This window comes from Orycteropus afer, unplaced genomic scaffold (genome assembly GCF_000298275.1).
Source record: "Orycteropus afer afer isolate SDZICR_OR568_19922 unplaced genomic scaffold, OryAfe1.0 scaffold00014, whole genome shotgun sequence".
Taxonomy (NCBI): domain Eukaryota; kingdom Metazoa; phylum Chordata; class Mammalia; order Tubulidentata; family Orycteropodidae; genus Orycteropus; species Orycteropus afer.
Window position 1 is genome coordinate 504,728 of NW_006921601.1, and position 15,578 is coordinate 520,305.

At 40.1% G+C, this 15,578-nt stretch overlaps 2 protein-coding genes across 2 annotated transcripts; one reads left to right on the forward strand and one right to left on the reverse strand.

The window, feature by feature from the left end:
* Positions 1-1,841: 1,841 nt before the first annotated feature.
* LOC103210212 (olfactory receptor 51I2-like) lies at positions 1,842-2,786 on the reverse strand. Its single transcript, XM_007956140.1, has one exon. It carries the CDS (start codon positions 2,784-2,786, stop codon positions 1,842-1,844), a length of 945 nt encoding a protein of 314 aa, XP_007954331.1.
* Positions 2,787-14,178: 11,392 nt separating this feature from the next.
* LOC103208365 (olfactory receptor 52D1) lies at positions 14,179-15,195 on the forward strand. Its single transcript, XM_007954063.2, has one exon. The coding sequence runs from the start codon at positions 14,179-14,181 to the stop codon at positions 15,193-15,195; it is 1,017 nt and encodes a 338-aa protein (XP_007952254.2).
* Positions 15,196-15,578: the final 383 nt, after the last annotated feature.

Genomic DNA, 15,578 nt, shown 5'->3' on the forward strand with positions numbered 1-15,578 from the left:
TCTTTTGAATTCTTATCAGAGAGTTCCAATGATGCTTCTTCCTCAGGGATGTGTTCTGGGTCTGTATCCTGCTCCCTTGTTTCTACACTAAAGGGAATGCTAGAAACACATCATACAGTAAATAACCAAAAAGCTGAACCATTGCCTGGCCCATGATATTTGTTCAACAAATATTTTGAATGAATTTATTTTTTAATGAGTGATTGTATAATCGCCAAGCATATGATCATGAATAAGATAGTCTAAGCAGAAGCTATAAAGTGAAGAAGCATAGACATGAAGAAACCTGTTGTTTTAGGGCACTCTGCATTGTTCAGTGTGGCAGGAAAATTATTTGGGGATAGATGAGATGATCAGAGACCCTGAGTGGCACAAATTGTTAACACACTGTCTTGCTAAACAAAAGGTTGGTGGTTTGAACTCAACCGGAGGTGCCTCGGAAGAAAGGCCTGGTGATCTGATTCCAAAAAATCAGTCGCTGAAAACTCTATGGAATACAATTCTACTCTGACACACATGGTGTTGTCATGAGTTGTAGTCAACTCAACCACAAACAGTCATGGTAGATAGTTAAGGATAGTAAGACAAAAAAGAGAGACTTGTAGTGGGGAAATTATTAAGAAACACCTTACCAAATTTAATTTTAAGAAAGTTGGATCATTTAATTAAATTTATATATAAATATTTCATCCAAGAGAGATCTGTTTGTTCTTCTGACAGTCTGTGGTATATTCAATATACTTTGCCCACATCATAATTCAGATACATAAATTCTTCTTCAGTCTTTGGAATGAAATACAGACAGAATCCTCCTGAGAAGAAAGGATACACTAATTCACTTCTGGCACTTTGCTCGTGTTGTCAGGCAGGACCAGCCCTGGAGAAGGATTTTGTGCTTGGCGAAGTAGATGGTCAGTGAAAAAGTGGATGGATTGACAATGAGATGGATTGACACAGTGGCTGCAACAGTGGACACAAGCATAGCAATAGTTGTGAAGATGGCACAAGACTGGGCAGTGTTTCCTTCTATTGTACATGGGGTCACTATGAGTTGGAACCAACTTAACACCTAACAGCAATATATGCAATTATGCTTATCTCATTTTAAAGGCCAGATGATTGATACATGTTATGGAAATAAATCTGAGAATGATTTTTTATATACAATATATTATATATATTCATATACATATGCTCTTCTCTAATATTCCTTTAACATAATCTTTGGGGTAAATAACTCTTTCCCTCATTGATACAATATTTCAACGATAATAAGTAATTTCCTTTGTGATGATGTTTCAATTTTTCCTTTGTATATTTTTCAATTAAAAAAAGAGGAAAATAAAGTTTTTTCCCCTAAATTATGAACCATTTGAACTTTCTGAAACCTGTTGGTTTGATTCTTAACAATTGTCAGTCTTTCACCATATATCTGATAGCAAGAATCCTAATAGTGGGTTAGTATTCAAAAGGAAATTCAAAAATTCTTGTCAATACCAAAAAACAAAACCAAATTCACTGCTATTGATTAGATTCAACTCACAGCGACCCCTCAAGGCAATATCGCCTTGGAAACCCAAGGAGGGGTTGCTATGAATTGGATCTGACTCAATGGCAGTGAGTTTGGTTTTTTTGGTTATTTCTACAGAAGTAGATTGCCCAATCTTCCTTCCGAGGAGTAGCTGGTGGGTTTGAACCACCAGCCTTCTGGTTACGATCAAATGTCTTAAGCACTATGCCATCAGAGCTCCGTTTTGTTAATACAGGTCTTAGAAATTCAAATTTTGGGACTAACAGGAAACATTATCTGACTCAAGGCCCGTCAGCCTGTGTGCTTCTGTTTAAAACTTAGTTCCCAGTAGTATTTTGTGAAGCTTCCGACGAATCTCTTCGGTTTTGATGGAATAGATGACAGGGTTTAGCATTGGAGGCACAAAGAGGTAGATCAGGGACATGAGTGTGTGCACATACTTTGGGGCATGGCTCCCATAGCGAGCAGCCATGGATACTCCAACCATTGGCACATAAAAGATGAGCACAGCGCAAATGTGTGACACACACTTGTTGAGTGCCTTTAACCTCTCCTCCCTAGAGGCAATGGCCAGCACAGAGTGCAGTATGAGCACATAAGAGAGCAGAATGAGTGCAGAGTCCAGGCCAAAACTGAAGATGACAATGAATAAACCAAAGATATTGTTGATGGTGATGTCACCACAGGGCAGCCGGATCAAGTCTGGGTGCAGACAGTAAGCGTGGGAAAGTATATTGTCCTTGCAAAAAGGCAGCCTCTTCAGAAGGAAAGGTAGTGGAAAAACCATGCAGAAACTGCGGATGATAATAGACATGCCCATGCGCAGCACTCGGGCTTCAGTGAGCACTGTGGCATACCGCAATGGCTTGCAGATGGCCACATAGCGGTCAAAGCTCATGGCCAACAGGATCCCAGACTCCATGAAGGAGAAGAGGTGAATAAAGAACATTTGAGCCATGCAAGAATCAAAGTTGATCTCCCTTGAGTGGAAGCAAAAAGTGGCCAGCACAGTGGGCAGTGTGGAAAAGGACACACCTAGGTCATTAACTGATAGCAGGGACAAGAAATAGTACATAGGCTGATGCAAGCTCTGCTCCTCCTTGATAATGAATAGGATAAGGGCATTGCCCACAATGGAGATGGTGTAGAGAGCACCAAGCAGCAGAAACATCCAGTGTTGCGAGGTCTCCAGCCCTGGGAGCCCTGTCAGTGTGAAAGGAGGCAACCATGAGCTATTGTGGAGGTGATCTTCCATGGTGGGGCTCCTGAGTAGATTCTAAGACCACTATCCTATAAAGAAGACAAATATACAGTTTTAGCCAAGGCCTCTGCCTGATATCTTACCAACATATTGTTGTTGTTGTTGTTGTTATTTGCCATCGAGTCGGCCCCGACTCATAGCGACCCCTCCTTGGGTTTCCGAGGCAGTATCACTACGGAAGTAGGAATGCCCAACCTTCCTTCCGAGGAGTGGCTGGTGGGTTTGAACCGCCAGCCTTCTGGTTAGCAGTCAAGTGCCTTAGGCACTATGCTACCAGAGCTCCTTACCAACATATTACATCACCTAATTTCTAACTTTTAAAAAATAAATCAATTTTATTCCCTAAATTGTTAATTTTTGCCCTTCATTGTCACCAAGATTTCTGGAATTGTCTGAATTTTCTGTTTATTCCATTGGCCAGATAGGTCACTTTTTTTCCTTTGACCTGTGTCTATTGCCATCATATTCTTTTTCACATTCAAAGATATGAAACTTTTTAAAATCAATCCATAATTATGTTTTTGTTTAAGACTAAAGACAAAGCTACTCCCTCAACTATGATCCACCCTCCTTGAACACTGCAAACAGTTATTCAATGAACCATGAAGTTGTCTTTCACTCTTTTTCTTATGATACTGAACCTTCACTACTTTATTGTGACTCCACATCTTCCTTATTTCATGATAGTCTCTCATTTGTTCCAGCCACTCATCCAGAGAGAAGACCTATCAATAGAAAGGTATCCCTTCATAGAGATAATTTTTCAGACATTAAGATACACACCCTCCATCTCAAATTATCCTGAGGAAAAGATGCAAGTACTTTCTTACACCAAGGCATCACTGTCCAAAATATGGCCTGACAAGGTATCTCTTCCCAGAAAGTAATGTTTGAAGGAAAAAGAATCATGGGATTAGAGACAGCAAGAACAACAGATAGAAAATAGAAATTGAAGTGAATGAAGATGAGAGTCCACAAGTGGTGGAGGGGGAAAACTGACTCAGATCAGGAACAGCCTTTCCCCCTTCAGATTGTCATATCACAGCATTCAGGATTTAGAAGCTAAAGACAGCACCTTAGAGCCTGACACATCACCTTACCTACCTGAGATAGCTTTGTGTATGGAATGTATAGAGGGAAGGAGAGAAGCATTGGGAGCCCTGCATGCCCAGCCCTTAGCCCCCAGTTATCTTGGCCAGCTTACTGGCCTGAGCAACGTAAGGCTGCCTTCAAGGAGTTTATTTCAGCTTAGGTCCTTGTGGACTGCTGGGGATATAGAGATCCTCCATGTCACCCTACTTTTGATTCTTGGGAATCAAAAGAGCAGGAATATGATAACCTGCAGGGATCAGAGAGGGCATTATATTTTTACAGAAGAGGTAACTCGAGGATAGAAAGGGAAAAACACATCTCAAACATAAAGTTTGTTAGTAGCAAAATGGTATTTAACCCTAGCTCTTCTGACTCTGTGCTCTGGCTTTTCTGTTGTATAACTATGGTCAATAAACACAAAATGCTAAGTCCCATGAACAACCCCATAAAATTCATTTTACCATTCAAATTTATTAGAATATATGAAATTCCCAATTGGATCACGCATGAACATGACCCTAACGTAATAAGAAGCACTGGGCTGTTATGGATATCTGTACAGCTAGGGTCAGATTATGCAGCATATTTGTCCTGATTAAGAAGGTGCTGAAGACACTACAGTGTGCTGCATTCTCCACAGATATTTATTGAACATCTGCTGGAGAGACAAGGTAGATAATAAGATGAAGCCAGATTGACTTTTGTTTGAATCTAGGGAAAGTTTCTATCCTACTTAGAGCTTCATTTCTTTCCTTGTAAAAAAGTAATAGTCATTCTTACACCCTAGGATGATTGGAATAATTAAATGGAATAATATATACAAAGAATTTAGCCTATCAACAAGCACATAGTACTTAATGGATGTTAGAGATCATGTTTAAGTCTTAAACTTTGGATCCCGAAAGTTAAATGATTGGGAATGGATATAGATCAAACTGTAACAGCACCAATAAGAATAAATTCTTTGACTAACTGGAACAATTTATTTCACTAAATAATAAATAAATTTGAATGGTAAAATTAATTTTATGGGGTTTTTCATGGGACTTAGCATTTTGTGTTTATTGACCATAGTTATCCAACAGAAAAGTCAGGGCACAGAGTCAGAAGAGCTAGGATTAAATACCATTTTGCTACTAACAAACTTTATTCACTAGGAAAATCCTAGCAGATATAGCTGGAAGGAATAGTGATTAGTACAGGAGACTAACACTTGAACCAGATCAGGGATGAAAATGAAAGAAGTCAAATTTAGAAAGAATCTGACAGCTAATATTTCTCTGAAACTAACCAGCCTGAAAAGGTGCAGCTTTTCAAGAATACCACTCATATGTAAGTTAGATCACAGGATTCAGTACAATATCTAACACACCCCTTGATCTTCTTCTCAAAGTCACATCAATTCACATAGAAAAAGATCAGCAAATTACCTGAGTCTTGATTGATCAACGTAGATTGATCAGAATTTGGGGCCTATTACTCCTTTTCTTAAGCCTTTCTCCTTAAATTCTTCCATGTGAAAAAATACTTAAATAAAATAATAGGCTTTTCATTTAAGACAAGGTCACAATCCCTACCATTGCAGTATATAACATAAGGTGTGTGCAGTAATACAAGTAACTATAAATTGAGGCAGTCATTCAATGTTAGACACTATTTTAGTCATGAGCATGTATAGGTGAATAAGTATATAAATCCACAGTCTATTTTGGGAGACTCTTAATGAAACATAGCAGTTCAGTGACTGCAATAATAAGAAATATGGGAGGATTTTTAGGGAAAATGAAGGAGAGGAATTTGCAACATTATAGGGCAGTCAGAAATTTCCTGGAGCATGTAATAGCTCGCCTATTCTCAAAGAAATGAACAAATATATTCCCCTTGACCATAGTCATGGGAACATCAAGCTCAATTGGTACAATGTAGTACAAATAAACATTGTTTGCCATCCTACTTTGGTGAGTAGTGACTAGGGTCTTAAAAGCTTGCAAGCAGCCACCTAAGATGCAACTATTGGTTTCTGCTCCTGTGGAGCAAAGAGGAGTGAAGAAAATCAAAGACATCTGGAAAAAATTAGTCCAAGGGACTAAGGGACATAGGAACCTCAGCCTATAAGATGAAGACCAGAAGAAGAAGATGGTGCCTGGCTAACAATGCCAACCTTGGAAAGGAATCAAAACGAGATCGTGGGTAGAGTGGGAGAAAAAATGTGGAATAAAATTAAGATACATAAAAAAGACTAGGTTTACTGGTCACATAGTAACTGGTGAAACCTCTGAAATGATGGCCCTAGTCACCCTTAGGGCCTGAAATTGGACTGCTATTGTGGTTTAACTATCAGCCAAACAATAGACTGGTCCATGGAGCTGACCAAGTGCACCAGGATATGCATTCCTTAGAACAATCAACCATGGGAAATCAGAAAGGCAGCATGTGTGCAGGAGAAAGCTAGGGAGGCAGGAATGCATAAGTAAGAAGGGCACCGGGAAAAGGCAACAATAGGGAGGAAGTGAAAAGAGATCTGTTACATTATGGGGACTGTAATCAGTGTCATGAGACAAGATATGCATGAACTGTTGAATATAAAATGAATCTACTTTCTTTATTTCATCCAGATCACAATAAAAAGTCAAAACCATATATATTCCCCCAGACAGGTCCACATCCAAAACCTGGGATACGTACCTTAAAATAAGGAGACTTTTGCTCTGTTTTATTTATTTATTTTTTTAAATCCAGATGAACCCAGTCTAATCACATGAGCACTTAAAAGCACACAACTTTCTCCAGCTGCAGCCAGAGAAACAGGAGGAAGGAGAAGTCAGAGATTAAAGTATGAGAGACAATCAACTCCCCATTGCTGGAGGAGATCAAATGAAAAGCATGGGAGGTAATGTGGGCAGCTGTGAAGAACAAGACCAGTCCCTGCTAATAGCTAATAAGGAAATGAAAACCTGAGTCCTACAACCACAAGGAAGTGAATTCCACCATAACCTGGATAATCTTAGAAGCAGATTCTTCCTCAGAGCCTTAATAAAGGATCCAGCCCTGCTGGCACCTTGATTTCAGCACTGAGACACCTAAAGTGGAGTGCCTACCCAAGCCCACCTTAATTTCTGAACTAAAGAAATAAAGAGCTAAAAGATTTGTGTTATTTTAAGCGGCTAAATTTGTGGTAAGGAGCTCTGGTAGCACAGTGCCTAAGACATCTGACTGCTAAGCAGAAGATTGGTGGTTCAAACCCATGAGCCACTCTGCAGAACCAAGACTGGGAAATCTACTTCTGTAAAGATTTACTGCCTCAGAAACCCAATGGGGTTCACTATAAGTAGGAATCAACTAGATGGCAATGGGTTTGGTTTTCTTTTGGAAATTTGTGATAATCTACTGCAGGAGTAATAGAAGATGATATAGTGAGTTCAGGCAAAAGGGAGACGATAGGCAAAGGAAAAAGGAGGACCATTTCTGACAAAGATGAAAACATGAACACAATTATTAAGGTTTTGGAAGAGAATCCCTGAAGGAGGAGAGTAAGGTAAGGCAAGAGAGGGTGATAGCTAACTAAGGTTTAGAGTGAGTTTGAAATTAATGAGAAATAGTCTATAAAGGTAAGCTGGCCAGACTATGCATAGCCTCAATTGTGTGGCAAAAAAAAAAAAAAAGTTGGACAAGGGACAGTTAAACAATTATTACAAGTATGGGAAAGAAGATAAGCACAGACTTTATGATGGGAAGATGAAAATTCTTGTCTAATCACATTGACGTTCGTCTGAAGTAGGCAACAAGCTATCAGCTGGGAGTAAGGGATAAGAGTAATGGATTTGTGTGGTTTAAGAAAGTTGATATGAAAAAAGAAACAAGGGTGCATGTGTAACCTGTGTTGAGTGTTCAATGCTATTTGGGCTAACTAGAAAACTACTGACCTGGTTTAATATTTCCTCAAATCTGCCTATTCTCTAAATCACATTACTATTCTATTAAATTCATTTCATTTTCCTCAAGAACTTCTCCCTGGGGCCCTCATCTTTCTTGCTTCAGTCTGTATCACTTGTTTCCCAAGTCTGTTATTCAGCTGCCATTGAGGGAATTGACATAACTACCCTCCTGTTTCCTGGATTACAAATCGTCCATTTTTTCATCATCCACGTTTATTTGCTGAGGTTCTTTTTCCATGTCCCATTATTTTAGGATAATTTTTCAAATAGGATATAATGTTTTTCATTTCTATGCAGCAATGTTTTCCTCTCCTTTTCCTCAACTGTTTGATGAGAAGTTTTTATGTGTCATACACTATACTAGGTACCCTCCTGGGCCTCTTATTTTACTTTGGAATATTTATCTATAAAAAGATAGTATATGACAGTTATGATCCTCTTCATAACCAATATTTTCAATGTCAGAATGTAAATATAGTCATATTATTGTTAAGGGACTAATTATAGGTATTTCCTTATCTAGGAGACATACCACAGTAAGAAGGCAAGAATATTCTGTTTGGATCAATAATTCTGATCGGATCTTGATTTTCCATATCCACTCTTTAGTTTGCTAGAAGTAGCAAATGTGTGTTTGTGAGTGACCACTTCAGAAGCACTTCCTGAGGTCGAGTGAGGTAAAGTGTAACACTGCATAGTCCTCGAACAACAACGTGAGGTATGTTATGTAGAACCTGAGACAGATGGAGTTGTAGGACCTGAATTGAGGCTTTACAACTGTATAGATATGTACCAAGGAGGTCAAAAGGCCAAACAACCCCACATCAGACCCAGATCCCAACCAATAGTGCCTCCTACAACTTCTATTCCTCAAAGCTATTGGAGGTTCTCCATAGACTAACATCAACTTGGCAAATGCATTATCCTTTTGCTCCACAGAGTCAATGTTCTGGCATTTTCCTTCTGCAATGAAAAAAAAAACAGACTGAATGATCCACGGACCTACTTCCAACCCTACTCCCTACTTCAGGTCAGGGCAACAAGGATAGCCTTGACTTTGCCTAAAAAGAACTATGAAATTCATGTTATAGCTCTGGAAGTATGGGCAATAAAATCAATAAGACAGCCTGAGGAATGGACCTTGAATCACAGAAAGAGGCTGAAGAAACGAATTACCTCTGAGCAGATATAGCTGCTGGCCTTGATAACAAGAGTCTGAGGTGGTGAGATGATAATTATAATCACAGAAGGATGCTAGACTAACAGTCTCATCAATTACTATTTGCCCCAAGCCAGGCCAGGACTGCAGAAGACTCATTCACTCACTCACACAGCCATTCGCAGGTGTTGTCTCTTAGCCTCTGAGCAGTAGTGAGGCTATGGCAAGTTATCATATCTCCAGCCTAACTCTGTTGGGAATAAGTTCCTCCCAGCACAAACTTAGTGGACTCCTCTTGCTGTTTATTCCCATGGGTAGTCTAGGTCTCTCTGCAAGGACCAAAGCAACACCTCTACTTCTCCCACCTGAGTTTGGCTTACCTTTCCCCACAATACATCCTCCAGGCTCCTGAGGATTGCTCAGGAATGGGCTGTGAAAGACCTTCTTGCAAATAAAGTGTCTGAGCACTAGAGGGCTCAGTTCTGGTAAATGATGAGCCAATACCATTAGGTGATGGGCCAAGAATAGAAGTCATTCTTCCAGACCTTCAGCTGGAGGGATTCTTTTTCCTGATGAACCCACCCAATAGCTCCCTTCTCAAGGAACTTTCAGAAGCCAAAGTGTACGAGTGGCTAGAGTTGTTAGTGATAGAAACATAATAATCATCCATGATATTCAATTTTTACAACTATCTAGAATCTGTCATACAGATACTGCATGGTTCAAAATCAAGAAGAGGGTGCAGCAAGGTTGTATTCTTTCACCATAGTTACTCCATCTATATGCTGAGCAGATAATCTGAGAAGCTGGACTATAGGAAGAAGACCATGGCATCAGGATTGGAGGAAGACTCATTAGCAACCTGCACTATGCAGATGACACCACTTTGCTTGCTGAAAGTGAGGATGACTTGAAGCACTTACTGATCATGATTGAAGACTACAGTCTGCAGTATGGATTACATATATTAATATAAAGAAAACAAAAATCCTCATGACTGGTCCATTAAACAGCTTCATGGTGGATGGAGAAAAGATTGAAGTTGTTAAGGATTTCATATTACTTGGTTGTATAAGCAACACCGATGGAAGCAGCAGTCAAGACATCAGATGACGTATTGCATTGAGCAAATCTGGTGCAAAAGACCTCTTACAAGTGATGAAGAGTAAAGACGTCTCCTCTAAGACTAACCCAAGCCATGGTATTTTCAGTCTCTTCTTACTCATGTGAGAGCTGGACAATGAATAAGGAAGACCAAAGAAGAGTTGATACTTTCGAGTCGTGGTGTTGGAGAAGAATGCTAAGAGTACCACGGTCTGTAAAAGGACTAACAAATCTGTCCTGGAAGAAGTGCAGCCAGAATGTTCCTTGGAGGAGAGAATGGTCAGACTTTGTCTCACTTAACTTTGGTCATTTCAGAAAGAATCATTCCCTGGAGAAGGATATCATGTTTGGTAAAGCAGAGGGTCAATGGAGAAGGGGAAAGCCCTCAATGAGATGGATAGACACAGTGGCTGCAACGGTGGGCTCAGGTATAGCAATGATCATGAGGGTCACTATGAATCAGAGACTACTTGACAGCACCGAACAACAACACAACAAATTTAAAAAAGCCAAAGCCGTGTAGAGAGTTCCATGAGAAAAGAGTAAAAAAGATTCCCATATCAATTTTTTTTCACATATTCAAAAGTAAATTTCCACAATTATAATAAAATATTTATTATTAAGACATGCTGTTAGATGGAAAGACAAACACTTCAAAACAACTGAAATATTGTATTTTAAAATTATAAATACATTTTTTTAAAAAATGCTGTGGTTTGGTTTTATGCCTACTAGATGCTTATTTCCAGGAGTTTCCTTGAAAATTGGTCTTGAAAAATGGTCCTTCCTCATTGCTCTTATTGTTAGCTCTCATTATGTTGACCCCGACTCATGGCAACACCATACCAAAACAAAACCAAACTCACTGCCATTGATTCATAGTGAATTGCCATTGGGTTTCCAAGGTGGTAAATCTTTATGGAAGTAGATTGCCCCATCTTCTTCCCTCAGAGAGCCTGGTGGGTTTGAACCACCAACCTTCTGGCTAGCAGTCAAATTCCTTAAGCACTAAGCCACTTGAACCATCTTACTTTTTATTTAGGAGTCACACTGGCTAAATGCATGACTGATAACCAAAAGGCCAGTAGTTTAAACGCATCAGGGATGTGGCTATCTACTTCCCTAAAGATGACAGTCTTGGAACGCCCCTAGAGCTGTTCTACACTGCCCTATAAGGTTGCTAGGAGTTGTGATTGACTTCACAGCAATGGGATTGTTTGTTTGTTTTCCCTATCCCTCAAAATGTGCATATTGAGTCAAATCCCTAAGGCAGGTCTCCTGAGTTTTCACATAGGAGAGAGATCATAAATAACCTTACTTACCATACCTCTTGACTAGAGGAAGCTAGGAAGCAGAAATGAGTGAAAGATACTTACTCAGCTCAGAAAACCAGGGGAGAATAAAAACATTTCAATCCAGATTACACACTTAGACTCTTCTGCTTCCCATATCACACCCACACAAACCTGCACAGATATACAAATCTAATCTCACTAAGAATAATACCTTCATTCAATTACATTTCTCCTGCAGAAACCATCACTCTACCACCTTTGGCCACATAGCTTAGCACCGATACACTACACATCCTTATAGAGTTTCATGCTAAGTGACTCTGCCTGCAAATGAATGTCTCCACAAAGGTATGTTCTTGAAATTAGAATCACAGCAACTAAGGAAGTTGAAGAGGTGGTGCAATTCTTTTTCACTTGACTATTAACCAAAAGTTTGGTGGTTCAAACCTACCCAACAGCTCTGTGGGAGAAAGACTTGGTGATCTGCTTCCATAAACACTACAAGTGAGAAAACTCTATAGAGCATTGCTACTCTGTAAACCATGGAGTCTCTGTGAGTTAAAATTGACTTGACAGAAACAGGTTTAGTTTTTTGTTTTTTTCTGTTTTGATTTAGGTTCAAAAGGGAACCTCAAAAAATCAATCATTGTGGGACCAAAAAACATAACTGACAGGGATGAGTTTTCCCCCACTCTGGAAAAGAGTGAAACCCCAGCTAAAAGCCCTTTTGTACCCCATCATTCTCGTCCCCATATTCATATAGGCTCAAAGAGTAGCCACTTTCTTATATTGACCTTTGAAATCTTCCTTTTGGGGCACAAAAGAGAGGAAGAGAGAGGAAAATAAGATGGTACTGGATCCAATTTCTCACCCTCCACTGTCTAAGATTGTTCCCTAAGTGTCACAAGCCAGTGTTCGGGCTGAGCACAAGAGTGACAGGTGTCATCAGTGAAAGTTGCCTTGCAAATAGGAGGGGTGCCCTCTTTCTCTCTGTCACTTTGGAATCCAGAAGATGAGTAAAGTGATTGCAGCAGTAGACAACACAAAAAGAGATAGAAATCCACATCTTAGCAATATAAACGGATAGTTTGGTAGTGAAAACACCAAACTGGTGGGGAGACTCAAGACCTCATGTCAGCTCTTCCAGTGACGTGCTGTGTGATCTGGATTGCATCAGCCCTCCTGTCTGCAGTCAGTCTTCAGGATGTTTAGACTAGGGTGAGATTACTTATCGTAGTCTGTCCTCTCCAGAATTCTGTTAGGAGGTAAAGAGCTCCTGAAAGAGAAAAGTATCATTATTATGGGTTCCAAATTTTTTCATCCTGTGTACTTTACTTTAAGTTCAACCACCAAAACTTTATGAGGTATGTAGGTCTGATGTTGCCATTACCAATTTAAAAATGACAAAACTGAAGATGAAAAGGTCAAAGGATTTTCCAATGCCACATAATGAGGGAGTTGGGAAGCTGAGACTGGAATTTCATTGCTCTTTCTAAGTTGAGACTCTTAAGTAAAACAATCTATTCAAGATCACACAGCAATCTTGGGAAGGAATCAGAACCGTAAGTCTAATTTCCTGGCATCACAGCCAGGTTTCTTTTAAGTACACTGTGTCACTGAGGGAGGGTATATATAATAAGTTCTCTTAAAAAAAAAAAAAGAACCCTCTGCAGGATTTATTTACTATTTACTATTGGCATCCTCAGAACACTAAAATCTCTCTGTCAGCTTCCATCTCCTATTAACATTCTGCTGTGCAAGTACCATCCAACCATCCAACTGGTGGGTATGCAAGACTGTGAGCTGCCTTTGCTACAGCTGGAAGTGCAATCTCTGGCTTTCTCCTATTGTATTCATGTGAATACTCAAATCATTGCAGATATTCAGTTATGAAGCATATGAGTATATTTAGGATGCTTAGGGAGCTCTGGTAGCGTAGTGGCTAAGGCATTTGACTGCTAACCAGAAGGCTGGTGGTTCAAACCCGCCAGCCACTCCTCGGAAGAAGGTTGGGCAATCCTACTTCCGTAGTGATACTGCCTCGGAAACCCAAGGAGAGGTCGCTATGAGTCAGGGCTGACTCGATGGCACATAACAACAACAACAACAGCCTTTTTCTGAGCATTTTAGGTGAGATGAAAAAGGAACTATTCAGTGTGTATTTAGATAGATAAGATACAAACACTGAAAATAAAGTGAATGCAAAGCTACAGCTTTAAATCTAAAAGTCAGTGGCATAATATTTACAGTTGTCAAAGTTCACTTTTTTAGTGACCACTGATCAAAGTATCTACATACAGAGCAGTCATCTGCATGTGGAGGTTACAACAACAGAAATACGTAGTCCCAGTGAAAAGGATGTTGATACGTAATGGAAGAATGAAAAAATCAAAGTAAAAAAAAAAAAAATCTCACTAAGGGCTGGGTTAGAAAGGACAGTTTCCAGAGGCAATAAAATGTTCTTAGGACTTTAAAAAATGGAAAGGCGATAAATGAGGAAAAAATGAACAGTGGCAAGACTAAAGAGTATAGGGAAAAATATCCCTAGATACATGTGGACAAAGTCAGTATGTGGTTCACAAGATACACTTGGAGATAAGTCCAGAACAGTCAGGCTGTGCAAAGGCTTACTGCCTTAGCTTGGTGCTTGGAATAAAGAACTCAAAACATGACTGAAAACAGCCAATGAGGGAAATAATTGTATTTAATAAAGTTTGTAATATTTTAATATTTCAATAACAATAAATATTTTTTGCCAGCCTGAAGACATTATTTCCTAGGAAGATCATCATTTCAAGTGAATGAACCAAATACTAACAGGACAAGCATACCGACATAAAGCCCTTCATTTGTCAAGCCCCATGTCAGCTTCTAATATCAGTAGTAACAGTCTCCCAGACACTCTCTTCCTTACAGGGATTCCGGGACTGGAGGCTAGCCACATCTGGATTGCTATCCCATTTTGTGCCGTGTACCTGGTGGCACTGGCTGGAAATGCTGCCCTTATCTTGGTCATTGTGACAAAGAATGCTCTTCACGAACCCATGTACCTCTTCCTTTGCCTTCTCTCACTCACCGACCTGGCCCTCAGCTCCACAACAGTACCCAAGACACTGGCCATTTTGTGGCTTCATGCTGGTGAGATTTCCTTTAATGGCTGCCTAGCCCAGATGTTTTGTGTCCATTCTATCTATGCCATGGAGTCCTCAGTTCTTCTTGCCATGGCCTTTGATCGATATGTGGCTATCTGCAACCCTCTGAGATATACAACCATTCTCAACCATAGTGCAATAGGCAGAATCGGCCTTGCTGGGATATTGCGGAGTATAGCTGTTGTTTCCCCTTTCATCTTCTTGCTGAAGCGACTGCCCTACTGTGGGCACCGTGTCATGGCACACACATACTGTGAGCACATGGGCATTGCTCGACTGGCCTGTGCCAATATCACCGTCAATATTGTCTATGGGCTAACTGTGGCTCTTCTGGCCGTGGGTCTGGATTCCATGCTCATTGCTATCTCCTATGTCTTTATCCTCCAAGCTGTCTTTTCCCTTCCATCTCGTGATGCCCGGCACAAGGCTCTGAGTACCTGTGGCTCCCACCTTGGAGTCATCCTGGTTTTCTACATCCCTGCTTTCTTCTCCTTCCTCACTCACCGCTTTGGCAGACACCAAGTCCCCAGGCGTGTACACATCTTTCTGGCTAATCTCTATGTGCTGGTGCCTCCTGTACTCAACCCAATCATCTATGGGGCCAGGACCAGGGAGATCCGAAGTCAACTTCTAAGAATGCTTCACTTAAGGAAGGACTCAGTATGAGTTCTGAGTATAGGTTAAATGTGTGTGGGGGGGAGATGAATGGGCAGGGAAACTATCTAATGCAATTATACGCATCAAAACCTATGATGTAAGAAAGATGGGCTAATTTGGGAGGAAACCTTGCAATCCTGACCAGGTGAATTAGAAATATCAATGATCACATAGAACATGTCATGTTCTCAAGGCTCAAATTGCTCAGATAGGGGATAACATTTTCTCTCGTGTCTCAGAAGAAGTTATGATGTACCAAAGAGGAAGGCTGCTTCAGGTCTGGAAAGGACTCTACTGGAGGGCAAATGGAAAACAAACCAAAAAATTCTTAGAATGAATTTGAATCTGAACTCCACGAATTTGTGTAACAGTTAAAAGACAAGGTCTGAAAT

Coding starts and splice junctions, on each gene's coding strand:
- LOC103210212 (XM_007956140.1), bottom strand. CDS start 2,786: ATGGAAGATCACCTCCACAATAGCTCATGGTTGCCTCCTTTCACACTG.
- LOC103208365 (XM_007954063.2), top strand. CDS start 14,179: ATGAACCAAATACTAACAGGACAAGCATACCGACATAAAGCCCTTCAT.